This window comes from Rhodamnia argentea, chromosome 10 (genome assembly GCF_020921035.1).
Source record: "Rhodamnia argentea isolate NSW1041297 chromosome 10, ASM2092103v1, whole genome shotgun sequence".
Taxonomy (NCBI): domain Eukaryota; kingdom Viridiplantae; phylum Streptophyta; class Magnoliopsida; order Myrtales; family Myrtaceae; genus Rhodamnia; species Rhodamnia argentea.
Genome location: NC_063159.1, coordinates 21,603,626 through 21,617,383, shown reverse-complemented (window position 1 = coordinate 21,617,383; position 13,758 = coordinate 21,603,626). Strand labels below are relative to the sequence as shown.

The following is a 13,758-nucleotide window of genomic DNA, read 5'->3' as shown; positions in this document are numbered from 1 at the left end:
TCAAAACAACTCCTTTAGGATTTCAAAATAGCTTTCTCTAAGAATTTCTCAATCGATAAGAGACTTCACATGAGAACCTGTTTTTCTTTTGTTTCTCTTTCTAATTTCATTTTTTCCAACAAAATAATATGAGTAGCAATGAAACGATTCAAAGTAAAAAAAGAATAATAAAACTCACTATCTGCCAAAAGTAACAATCCTTAATATAAATAATAGAAATTGCAATGCACCAAAAACAAAGGAGGCGAGGCGAGCAAGACTAGGGTTTTTTTTTTTTTAACGGTAGCTAAAAATCTGTTCTAAAATCAGTTTGATTCCCTATTGGACTTGGAACCAGGAATCAAACCAGTTCCCAAAAATTAGAACCTCTTTTCGGATCGCTTTGAACAGGAACCGGTTCCCGGATCCGTTTTCGGGTGGTCTAGTCTATTTTTCGGATAAACCCGGTCTAGCTGCACACCTCTAATATGGGTTAATTATATTCAATAAATGATTTTAAGCATAATATGAGTATTAAATGGATCGTAAATGGTCATAAATTGGTTTATAACTTACTTAGACCCAATTCACCACTATGACTTTCTCTTCGTTCTGTCCGGCCCTCACTCGATCCGCACTCTCACCTCGGTTTGGGTATGAGTTTTTCTAGATTGAATTAAGCATAGAAGTGTCTTAGAAATAAGTCGAGTTGGGCACGAGTCACTCGATTTGCATTACAATAAATAGGCCATAAACGGGTTAATTGTCTATTTGGATCGGATTATTTACAACCCGACTCAAATCCGATCCGATCTACCTGTTTGACAAGCCTATATCTAGTGATCGCGAGCTGATCTTAGCAAGCAATAACATTGCTTCTCGAGTGTTCTCAACTAGAGGTGGTCCACTGCGAGTATTCTGTCACAAATCAAGGAATGAGAGTAGTTGCAGGAGGTCTGCTCGATGACTCGTTGTCTAGTTGATGCATTTAGGCATTTCGGTATAGGGGGATTTCCTCCTCGCCTTCGCAAGCAGCCATGGTATGTGTAGATATACAAGTTCAAGGTAAAGGAAATTTGTCCAATTCACTGTAACTGTAACAGGGCCTGACGGTGGTACACCACTAGTAAGGTCTACGAGATGATCGGTAGAGAAGGATACATTGCAGTTGCGGATCCCCAAAAACGTCGCTAGTTATTGGGCTGCTATGAGCACTCACCACGTTATTTCATCGCGATAATCTTTTTGATGCTCAATCATCAAGGTAGTATTAGCATCCGGGATTGTCGCGACCCTCCGCGGCCAGGGAAGCAGGTTTAGAAGTAATGCCCAAAAAGTGAGCCGATGGCCCTCAACTAGGCGCGGGCTCTCCCAAGCCCTTACTTCGTGCGATGTTGGATTCATTTCAAGTTCAATTAAGTCTATGAATATTCTATGTTAAACGGGAGTTGCCATTATACCATTTAGGGTCAGCTAAAAATAAAGTGAGGCATGAAAAATTGCCTCAGTTCCTATGCAACCAAAGTTTTCGCGATTTGAAGACTTGATTACATTGTTAGTTTATATTACCGCTATTTTGGTACCTCAACTTGATTGGATTGCTCATATAAATAATCAAGCGGCCTTTATTCCAATTAGGAGTCCGAAATTTCATTTGAATCGCTTCGTGTTCATGCAATGGTTAGGAATTTATTATGATTTTAAAGCTTATCCAACCCATTCTAAAAATAAAAGGAAAAATTACCAAAACAGTCCTAAAACTATTGTAATAGTGCCGATTAAATCTTAAATCTTTTTTTTTATTCATTTCTAAAACTGATGCATTTGTGCCAATTCAGTCCATTTGACCCGCCGATACTAACGTGGTGCTAACATGGCAAATTTTTGATAATATTTTAATAATCATATAAATTTTTAATTAATTGTTTTACCTTTCTTTTCTATCTTTTTGTCTTCCTTCTTTGTGGCCGACGAGGGTCGCTGGACCTCACCAGCCACCGGGCGAGGGCCGCAAAGCCCTCGCCCAAGTTTGGGGGAGGTTCGCAAGGCCATGGGCAAGGCTGCCTCGCCTACGGCAGGCGAGTCGCGGGCAAGGCCAGCCTCGGCTAGATCTAGCCGAGGCTGGCCTCGCCCACGGCAGCACAACGCGAAGCTTTTACATGTCGAAATTGGCCAGATCTAGTTCGCATTTCTTAATTTCGTGCTCAAACAAGAATGAGTTCAAAGCAGAGAGCATCGCGATCATCAGCAAACAAATGTCAGAGCATCAAATTAGACCTTTTGGCATGGAGAAGGCAAAACGAACCCGAAAGACCTCGGCGCACATAAAAAGGGAAAGGACGATCCGTTTCAGGATCCGATTGGATCAACGATGGTGCAAGCACTAGGACTACAGAGAAGCGTGCTCAGATATGAGAGAGAGAGAGAGAGAGAGAGAGCAAAAAAAAGAAAAGAAAAATTTTAAAAATTTTAAAATATTATTAAAATTTTACCACGTCAACGTCGGCCAGCCAAATGGACTAAATTGGTATAAATACAAAAGGTTTAGGACTGAATCGGGGAAAAAAAAGAGGAACTTAAGACTAAATTAACATAATTGTAATATGTTTTGATAGTTTTTCCTAAAATAAAAAAGCAACCAATATAATGAAAGTACAGAAATCTAAACACTCGAGTATTGAAAGGCTTAAAGTAAAGTACGAGAAAGAAAACCCAATACTCATCGGGTAATTAAATAATATACATGACTCTGTTCAAAGCCCCGAAACATGAAATGAGCTTGACCCGATACTAAGTCGAGCAAAGAATAGATCGTTCGGAGAGGTACCGGTCGAAATTTGTCAAAATTGGCTTGGACAACAGTGGATCGCTAAGCAGAAAAAACAAAGGGAAAATTCCAAATAAAATCTGAAATGCCTTCATTTTCTCAAATAACAACCTAAAGTAAATCTTATTTCAAATAAGAACTTGAAGTGCTTAAATTATTTTAAAGAAAAGTCTGACCGAAGGACATGTTAGTCCTTTACTTTTTTCACCATTTTTTTTTATTTTTTCTTTTGTTTTGTTTTTTTTCTTTATCTTCTTTCTTTTTCCTCTTCCCTCCCCTTCCCATCTTCCTCGCCAGCGCCATCTCCACACCTGCTAGTCCCGCATCACCCTTCCTCTAGCGCCACCACTAGCCACCACGACTCCAGGGACGGGCCCGCCTCGCCGAGCGTGTCGACCCTGACTGTCCAGTCCGCCGCGCTAGCCGGGGGCAACGCTCTTTGCCATGGTAGAGGCTGCTTGGAAGGTAGCGCGGCCGCAGGAACGGCTGTTGAACGACAGCGCCAAAAGAAGCTGAAACACCGCTTCTATGCGCTGCGAGCGATGGTCCCCAACGTGTCCAGGATGGACAAGGCGTCCCTGCTCTCCGACACGATGTCCTCCATCAACAAGCTCAAGTCCAAGATCGGCAAACAAAGAATGAAAAAAAAAATCATTATTATTAGTCAGTCTTCAAACTTGGACCAGCTCTTCTCAAGAATGTAAGGAAACTGATTACGTTCTCCAGAAGAGCTTCCCTCATCGTATTCATCCTGTCTGGTGTCAGTTTTGCTATTGCTCTTACCATGGGTAATGCTACTCCTCCCTGCCCTTCTCCATTCGTACAATTGAAACTTTAAAATACTTTTCACCACGTCTTTTGCTCGTAGGATCTATTAGAGGTGCATGACAATACTTCTAAAATAGAATTTTTACTTCAAAAGTATTTCTAAAGCTAAAATCCATTTGATAACGCAACTTTTAAAATAGAAATCCGTTTAGTTACGCAACTTTATTTTTCTCTTTATGAAATATTTTTTTGTTTCAGAAGTAATTTTGAAGTCACTTTAAATAAAAACAAAATTACCCTCAGAAAAATCAACTACCGATTAGAAATTGGTTTCTAAAGTAAAAATCTTGCTTTAGAAATCAATTATTAATCGGTAGTTTTGTTTGTTTCTTTTATTGCTTGGCAGGGGTAATCGGCATCGAGAAGAGCATTGTGATGATTGATAATCATGAGTTGATGGGATTCTTTAGCTTTCGCAGTAGCCAATGAAAACCATTGGGCCCTGTCCCTCGCTCTCTATATACATAGATCTCTATGCTTCAGGATTAAGACTTATGTTACAAAGTCAAACAGATATGTAATTAAAAGAACAAAAATAGGTAAAAAAAGGTATTGAGATTGGAACTTAAAAGGGCGTGAGTCCTCGGGTAACAATCTCTTTACCGTGCAAGAAGCTTCTATATACAAGACTATGAAAGCAAAACCAAGTAAAACAGACCAGGAACAAGGAACTGTCTTAACTAGGAAGGTTCAAGATGTCATTTCCTCAATAGAGATTGCCTCAATCCAAGCTTCAAGCCATAAGAAAAAGGGCTTTGGCAGAAGCCACCCATCTTGCTTCTAGATTACTGTGACAATCCTCATGTGATTAAACAGCTACAACAGAAACCAAAAAACAGAGGACCATTTACTTTCAGATATCATAGCATCGTAAAACAGATAGAACTCTGATTTGTAATGACTATTAAGAGTACTACATATACAACAGTGCCGCAGAGGAAGACAATCGAGGCTTACATCCTACCAGAGGCCACCTCGCTAAAGCCCCTAATATGAACAAAATTCATTGCGCAGGAACAGCACGACTGACACGCTTCTATCAAGGTCATCTCACAGTCGCACATTTTTTAGCAAAGAAAATGCTTAATAAGTTCTGAGACTTCAATCATACATATGTTAGGCTTCATGCAATCAAACGAGATGATGGTCAACATGGATGTTTTCACCAAGCTTTAGTGCAATTAGACTGTTGCATTAATGTACGACCTGAAAAAAATTCTAGTTGGATTAGGAGTCTTCTTTTTTCTGGCTAAGGATTCTTCTCCTAGTTCTTCTGGTCGAACTTCTCCTAGTTGACTTAAATCTCTAGAGAGGTATGTCTCTGAATTCTATTTGAAGTAATATTTATGCTTCTTAAGGTTTCATGTTTCAAGTTGGAGTAGAATTTTAGGAGAGTCCATAAATGTGCTTTGAGTTCTTCTGATTCAATAGTGAGTGAAGACTATTATTTAACCAAATGTTTACTTTGAATTGTGTAATGCAATTCTCTGCTTAGTATGATGTTTACTCAATCCCAGGATGTGATGTGTAAGGAGCTTTTGGGCGTGATACATGAAGTAACTGACTGGTTGTTTATCTTCAAGTTATCGAGTTAGCTTACTAATTTGGGACTCATCATCCTGCATTAAGGTCTCATTAGACTTATCTCTCAAGAGTCTATGCACAAGTGCTGACAAATTAGGTCTAATTACATTAACTCTTCATCCGAGCTGCACAATATGAACAGGTGCTCAGGTGCTGAACCTCACCACCAAAAGTTGATCATACCTATTACGTAAGAATAAGGAAACTCGCATTTTATCAGCCAACAGAACCGTGCAGGTATGAGCATCTTCTTAGGCAGCAAACAAGAAGTCTAATGGTATTTCCCAATTCAATTATCTTGAAGGTGGCGTAAAAGTGACGCATAATTTTTGGTCTCACAAGTCCACCATTCCTTCCAAAGTTCATCTTTACTCTTACCGTAGAGCTAGAGATGGTGCACCCACTCTAAAAGAAGGGGATGGAAGAAAAGTAATGTGCCTTGGATTCCTCTTATCTTTCCCACGCCCAATGGCATCCTACATAGTGTTTTGCTTCTTCCTGCTTCATTTTTCAACCTTTCTCGCTGATTTCAATTTACAATTAAGCCAGCCTTATGGATGAACTGAAGAAAATATGTTCAAGCAGGTACGATGTTCCCAGTCCATAAAGGCACAGACCAACCAACAAAGATAGAGGTTGCACATGATATGAGTTTACTACATATCTCTAGTATTCACCATTTATATCGCAATCTTGTAGCACTTCGGAATATTCTGTGACGTTTTAGGCTCATACGTAATTCAAGAGTAACACAAAAGTTGGTATATCAAGTACACTAGTTAAAGGGAAAAAATTGCCATCACTAGAACTCAAAATCTTTTAAATTGCCAATCAGTCCAATTTCAACAACGGTGTGAGTTACAAAAATTGCATTAACTTTTCATTACATCGGGCAAGTCAGCGGATAGCAAAGGCTAGACTGACCTGTTTACACATGAAAGAATGATACATGATGCCACATAATTTTGCCTGAGAAAGTGATGATTGGAAAATTCAAGTGTCATCTTTTGCAGTCAACAAGCTTCCAAGTCTCATCTTTTTGCAGTCAATAAGCTTGAGTTTCACCTGCATTAGGACTTGATCTCATCTATCCACAGGACAAATATGGATATCAAAGGCAAAAATACTGAAGACTTCTACAAGAAGATCAGAGGAATGCAGAACATAGTATGACGAAAAGCTCCTAAGAATGAATAATACAAAAACACACATCCTACCTAGATGAACCAACTGTGACTGCCTTTGAGGCTTTACCTCCAGATGGGGAATCTTTGATGGATAGAGAATCAGAATTGATGGCAATATTTCCTACACCAACTTCCACCGCCTCCCTATCATCCTTCTCCTGGGTAAATTTCACTGAATTGACAACTTCAGTTACCTGATTTTGATTAGAAGGAACAGAAGGCTCCAGCAAACGAGGGCCTGCATTAATCCATGGATGTAGAAGGCATTGCGCAGCAGTTGGTCGCTTCTCAGGAACAAAGTCCAGGATGGGAACTAGGAAGTCGGTCATTTCATCAGCATCTTGCTGATTAAGTTCATATTTCTCAAGGAGAACCTTGTTCAATGGCCAGAACCGCAACCTCCGGATATGTCTCAAGTCACCATATCTATTAAAGAAGTCTCTAGAGTACCGACCACCAAGAGCAATCTAATATTGGACACAATGCGATGTATTAGATGCAATGTGTCCGTGAACATAGGACGCAAAATATTCGGAGAGAGAGACAATCTCACCTTGCGAGGCATCATTCCTAGGAGCTCCATCATCAATGCCAAGTGGTCCTAAGACAGATTATTTAGCATCAACTTAAGTGAACTTATATTCCAATTTAATAAGTTAGCATAGTTGAAAACAAACTAGGATAGTCAAAATTCTATAGCTACGATACTCCACATTCTTGTTCATCTTTTTAGGATAAAAATCTATTAGATAATGATTATAAAAAAAAAAAAGAACAGGTCGGAGGCTATAGGATTCGTCATCATCAAGGAATCTCAAGGAGAACATTGCTGAAATGACCACATTTACCATAAGAAGGAAAGCAATCTCATCAGCAGAAAAATGAATGCCACTCAAATAATTCAGTTTAATCTTTTAAAGCACAAATATGGCCGTATATAGTTCAATGAAAGACATGTATGATAAGTCCAACTCATTTGTTCTTGAAAAAAAATGAAATACATATTCACTCAAATCCCCCCCTTAACGAAAATTTAGGTTGTTAAGCAGCCCAAAAGCATCTAGAACAGCTTTTTTTCTTCGAGAAACATTGTATATGTAATTTTAACAGTCGGTGAAAACGCTCTCTGCTTCATGGGAAAATTAAAGTTTCTGTGCGTATGACATTTTTTAAGGTACTTAAACAATAACATGATAAATCCACAGGACCAATGCCATCCAATGATTTTCTAAACCTTCATAACAAAGGACAATTATTTGCAGCATGCAAATGCAGAGAAAGGAAGTCAATGTCTCCGGCGAACAAAAGATCTGCAAATAAACATAAAGAGTTCCAGAGGATGCCATACCTCATCCCTATCAAAGTTGTCACCGCTGTGAGGATCAAATAGTACATCACCAGTGGCAAGCTCAAAGCAGATACAAGCAAAAGACCAAAGATCAGCTGAAGTAGAATACTTAGATCCAAGTATGACCTCCGGACACCTGTACTGTCTTGTTTGGATGTCATTTGTAAACTGTTTGTAAGTCCAACATGCATTGCCAAAGTCGACCAACTTGCATCTCAGGTCTACAGATGCCAGCAGCTTCTGCCTCGCAGAGCGACTACCCCTCTTACCACCTCTCATGCCAGCATCCTTTATTCCACCAGACTCTGTCGATTTTGAAGGACTACTGGGTTGATCTTCATTAGCCTCCAAGTCGGATTTTGTGTTCTGACAAGTATCGTTTGCGGCAGACGTTTCAGCAGTCAGCTCAGCTTCCACAGAAACTTTTTTCTCCACACAGACCTGAGCAGCTCTCTTTGCCTTTTGCCTGATCTTTTTCTTCTGATTTTTAGTCAGGCTCCCATTCAAAGCTCTAACATCTTTACCAACCCCAGCTAAGGAAACATTATTTTCCTTACTGTTAGGAAGGATGAGAGGAGCACCCGATTTTCTGGGATCCTTCAATGGGTCGATCATCGTCAGCAACAAAATGTTCTCCGGCTTCAGATCAGTGTGTATGATGGATAGCTGCCTATGCAAGTAATCCAAACCCACCAAGACATGAAAACAAATTTCCTTTACCATATGAAGAGGAAGTCCACGGTAATCAGCGTACTTAATGAGAGTCAAAAGATTGTCCCCCAAGTACTCAAAAACCATACAGACATGCTGTCCATTTGGACCTGAATGCTTAAAGTGGTCTAATAGTTTCACCACGCATTTTTTATCATCCAGGTCTCCTTCAGCGATCTGTTGCAAGATGGTTATCTCATCCATGGCAGCCTCAGTGTAGTGTTGAGCGCTCTTTTGCACTTTCAGAGCGACATACCGCTGGCATTTCAACAATTTGGGGAATAAAAGGCAGAAAAACAAGAACCATTCGTCAGAAAATTCAAATCTGTTGGCCAAAGAGAACCTAAAGGAGCAGGGACAAGAAATTATGAACAATAGCGATGCCCCAGGTGTACATGCTTGAATTTTTTTGGGGAAAGCTTAAGTTTCAACAGGGCACATAGTATATGAGGAACTCATTCTCCAACCGATAACGTCCAATTTTATTAATTTCTTCAGTCTCTAGTCTCATTTCCTCCCGCTAATCTGTTGCGATCTTCACTAGCAGACATAAACCAAACACACGCACGCACACAAAATGACTTCGTTTTACTATCAAGTATCTAATTATACTTCAGTCTGAGTCATTCCCTGACTTCCTTAGAAACGCAGCAAAGCACACAAAACAAGTACATGTTACCATTCCACCAACGGGGGAGAGAGAGAGAGAGAGAGACTTACGGAACTCTGCGTGTCCCAAGCCAGCCAGACGGTGGAGAAATGGCCCCAGCCGAGCTTGCTCTGGACGACGTATCGGCCGCCCTTGAAGGCGTCTCCGATCCGAACCGCGTGGTAACCCCCGCGCCTGTAGTCCTCCGTCCCTTCGTCCTCCGAGGTGTAGCAGTCGTCGCTGCTCTCGCAGCTCCGGTCCTCCGCCTCCGCCTCCTCCTGCTGCCGCCGCCGCTCCTGCTTCTCCGCCATTCCCCCCTCCTCCCTCCAAAGAAGCCAAAAGAGAAAAAAAAAAACCCCAAAAAAAAAAAAAAGAACAAGAAGTCCCAATCAGAAGAAAACCCCTCCTCGGCGATTCCGGCCCTCGACGAGGTTCCCCAGGGCCCTCGACAGCTCAAACGGACGCCCTTTTTCGGCGACGACGAAGAAGGACGAGGAGGAGGAGAAAATTCCTCGGTGTGAGTTGCAGGTGCCTTGTCGCGGAGTGAAGTTATCGGAGTTTAGGTCAAGTCATCTCCTCTGTGATTGTTCTTCGTGCCTTCTTGAGATTTGACAAGTAATCGGGGCGGCCCGTGATAATTCGGGTCGGGTCGTTCTTTATCCCGAGCGCTTTGGGCCCCACCCACTGGTTGAGGTGGCATGGCATCCTCATCAACCGTCTGATCTGTAAAGGCCATGTGGGCTTGGGCCGGCTTCGCTCGACGTGCTGCACATGCGCTAATCAAAATTCAAATGTGATCCGATTAATTTTGGTTATGAGTTTATCCCACGTTTAAACACGATTAATCAAAATGATCAATGAAAAGTGGAATTTTACCTGTTATATTGTCAAAACCTTCTAATAATTCCCACTATTCCATATTGGGTATGAAATTAATAAAATTTAAACGAGATTGAATATGAATTTAACATTTTAATGTCCATTATTTAAATTGCTAGCACTTATTTCTCGGTTTGATCAAACGAGCGCTCGCTGATTTTCTTGCCACATTTGTACTATGATATTCAAATTTTCAAGTATCGCAAATAGATCGTATGAAATGATTTAAATCGAAGGTTTTCTTAAAAGATTTCGGTTTTGCCCCACTCAAAGAATTTTAAATTCCAAGAAAAAATTAAGTAGAGGCAAACTATTTGAAATAAGCTATATTATCGAAGTATGATTATTATTCGTCTGATAAAATGTACTTCTCTTTCTACCTTAATTTCTAACTAACCGGATAAATTATGTATATCGAAAGATTTATGTATTTTCAGTTTTCCGACTTTATAATACAAATGGTTTATCTCTACTTAAGCTTTTCATTAAATTTAAAATTAACGAGGAAAAAAAAAGATGGAAAGATAAATATTGGGGAATATAATTGAGATCTTTTCTCTTCAAGAGATCAATTGGAGAGTATATTTAATGCTTTTCTCTTGTTGGTTTTGTCCTTTGGAATTTAAACTCAATAAAAGACAAAATTTTTGGGATAACAAATTAATAAGCCAATGTTTATTGGTCAAATATAAGCCACATGGCAAAATTATGCAGCGTGTCTTGCGACGTGACAACCACAAAAAATCAAGTGAAGTGTCGCGTGATCATCACAGGAGTGAACAAGTTCGGGACTTATGCTTTAACTATATATCATAGAATAGACATGACAAGATAAGTAGATCTGTATTTTTTTTTTTTTTTGAGGTTGTGATAACAATTGTATGAATACTCGCTAAGCATGACTTACGAAAGATGTTTGTATTTGTTATATTAATTATACATGAAGTCAAGGGATTGAAGATTTTCCTTTTGTCTTTTGTGGCATTAATAAGCAAATGGAATTTGTTAACAAGTGTTCCAGGGCCACTCATTAAGTGATTGGATGAGAAAATATTGCAACTTTTAATGCATGAATTGTTCTAATGAAGTTGTGCAATAGGTTGTTTTTAAGTCGAACCTTTTTCTATACAGCATAAAGCGAACCATTAGGCGAGGCCCATATATTTGTCCAAACTCGTCCCATAAAATCTTTATGTACAAACTTGCGCCGGTCTTTCTACCTAAATACCCACGTGCAAGCACGTCTAAAAGGTCTTCGGACCATCTATCACTCGGGTCGGGGCCGAGCGAGGTCGAGGCCCGAGGGTCGGGAGATCCATGATCAGCTCTAATGTAGGATACTTCGTAAGCGAGTCGAGAGAACGGGTTTATTAGCGGAATTCCCAAACTCTAGTTAATTGTAGTGTTGGGAAACGCATGGAATTTCCCTGTATTTTTCTCATTTAAAGAAAAGGAACTTCAGTTCAAAGTTTTCTTCTCCTTTTTTCATTATTCGAAACTGCCGTCCGAAGTTCAAAAACCCCACCATTAGCTTTCTAAATATCGATTGCCGTGCGTTGGAAGTGATGAAAGTTGGCCAGCCAACCCACCATTTCCAAGCACTGTGGCAAATGAGCTGGAGAGACTCTCTCTCTCTCTCCTTCCCTCTCATTTTTCAAATATCCCCTGAATTTATATGAAATTGCCAAATAGCCCCCACAATTGTACAAAGTGTGTCGAATCCCCCCAAAGAGCAGCAACCAAATGTTTAAAAAGTTAGACCGACGTGAGCCATGTGCCTCTTCGTGTTCAATAACCCTAAATTCGTCTCTAAATTTGTGTGACAAAGATGATGGAGATGGAGGCGGCGGCCACGCCAATGCCAGACACCACCGCCGCATTTGCACAAAGAGAGAGATGAAGGCGGTGACTATCGTTATTACATCGCCCCATTGTGATTTATCGGAGACAAGACGTCACTCGCTGCCACCCATCGCTCCTTTAAAGCGACCGTGAGTGCAAGGAAGAGAAAATCGAGGCCGCCACTCGTTGAGCCAAAGAAGAAAAGGGTTTTCTTGCAAAAACAAAGCAACATGTTCCTCTATCCAATCTTGAACCCTAGCCAACGCAATGACCATCTTCAAGCAAATTAGGCTACACCAACGAACGATCTCTTCTCTAACAAAGCCATTTGTCAACGGTTTATCTATACCCAGATGATCCAATCCAAAAGGAAATAAGAACATGAAGGAGAAAGATAAAAGAACAACCAAGTGAAGAATGGCTCTCATATCAGTGAAAGAAACCCCACACCCCGCTGCCTTAGCCTCCTCCATGAGCATGCTCTTAGAACTCCACAACTTGTTGACTTCCCATCATCAAGTTCAAAGACGACAGATTTCTGCTTGAACTCCTCCACGGGCTTTCCATGGAATCCGCGGCCCCTCCAACTCTTGAGGTGGTGGCGTCCAAGGGGGGCTGCCACCGTCGGGTTAACATGGCCATGCCAGCCGGGCGATGCCCCGTCGGGACACGGTGGTGTCGGCGACCACCAGCGCCATCTCCTTCGTGCTGCTTTAAACCGTGCCCTTCTCGACCGAGATTTTTCGCTACCGTTGACCTTGGGAATGTTTAATCTTTACTGAAATAAAAAGGAACTTTCCTTAGTTAAGAGGAAAAATTCTTTGAGATTCGATTCAAATGAAACAGCTTTACATGTGGGATTTTCGGCCAAATTTTTTCTGAATTCCACTGCGGTTGCTTCTTCTTCTTCTTCTTCTTCTTCTTGTCTTCATCGGCCGATTTAATTCGAAAGAATGACTATCCTTATACTTGGCTCTCATTAGTCAAATTTGGACATGCATATGTCTATGTCATGTCATCTCAAATGATCGTTTTCTCAGCCAATCAACGGATCATTTCAATTGAAAGCAAATTAGGGATGTCTTTGTTTCACGAAAAATGAACGATTTGGAAGATATTTTCCAAAAAATGATTACTTAAATTACTTACGAAAATAAGTAGACGAAAGATACTTTTCATGGACTTAAACATAAATTATTATCCATAGCGTGCTTTACATAAAAGTCGAGCTCAAATGATCCAAGTTAGAATTCTCGTGAAAGAATAAATATGGTCTTCATGAAAGCTACCGATGTTCTTCTCCGCTTGAGACTTGAGAGCATCCAAACTACAGCAGACTAAGCTTTATCATCACAAAGCAACCGGCGCGATGATCCATTGGCTTTAAATTCCAAGAGAGAGCTAACAACTCGGATTGGATCCTGTGATTCCTCATCCTTCCTAAACGTTAATGATCGAGACGAGCACAGGTGCGCACGCGAGAGGCGCATGGCTCACAGCCGTCTAAAACTTCTTCTTTTTTCCGAACGTCCGTCAGCATGCCGGGCGATTCGACGAATCTTCGAAGACCGTGGAGCGCTATCTGAGATATATAAACTGCAGTTCATCGGCAGCTTTTGAAGATCCCAGACCGATTTGCAGGGGACATAGATCGGAATCGGTCTTCCGAGATGAACTTTTTACTACTCTATGCTTCCTAAACGAGTGCCAAAATTATCGCAATGGATAGTTTGATCGAGAGAGAGACTAGTGGACAAGGTAATTGGGTACAATTAGTTAATTAGGGCATTGATCTATTTTTGACGAATTATACTTAGCTGATGGAAAATTATGAAAACGTTTCATCAGAGAAAGGTCGCCCGTCAAGATAATACTGGGCCGAAAGAACTCCACGACAGGCTTGAAGCTACTTCACACCAAGCTA

The 13,758-nt window shown here is 40.6% G+C and overlaps 1 protein-coding gene across 2 annotated transcripts; it reads right to left on the bottom strand.

Moving 5' to 3' along the window:
- Window positions 1-6,021: 6,021 nt before the first annotated feature.
- LOC115735095 (serine/threonine-protein kinase spk-1) lies at window positions 6,022-9,694 on the bottom strand. 2 transcript variants are annotated; one of them, XM_048271504.1, is made up of 5 exons: window positions 9,185-9,694; window positions 7,754-8,722; window positions 6,959-7,006; window positions 6,436-6,872; window positions 6,022-6,283 (listed from the first exon to the last, which is right to left on the bottom strand). In XM_048271504.1, exons 1-5 carry the CDS (start codon window positions 9,422-9,424, stop codon window positions 6,280-6,282), a joined length of 1,698 nt encoding a protein of 565 aa, XP_048127461.1. In that variant the 5' UTR covers window positions 9,425-9,694; the 3' UTR covers window positions 6,022-6,279. The 2 variants fall into 2 exon arrangements, with proteins under 2 accessions (XP_048127461.1, XP_030522031.2); XM_030666171.2 differs by having other exon boundaries at window positions 6,473-6,872.
- Between the last annotated feature and the right edge of the window lie 4,064 nt (window positions 9,695-13,758).

Coding starts and splice junctions, on each gene's coding strand:
- LOC115735095 (XM_048271504.1), bottom strand. CDS start 9,424: ATGGCGGAGAAGCAGGAGCGGCGGCGGCAGCAGGAGGAGGCGGAGGCG. Junction 8,723..9,184: donor CTTGGGACACGCAGAGTTCC/GTAAGTCTCTCT, acceptor TTGAAATGCCAG/CGGTATGTCGCTCTGAAAGT. Junction 7,007..7,753: donor ACAACTTTGATAGGGATGAG/GTATGGCATCCT, acceptor AATCTGTCTTAG/GACCACTTGGCATTGATGAT.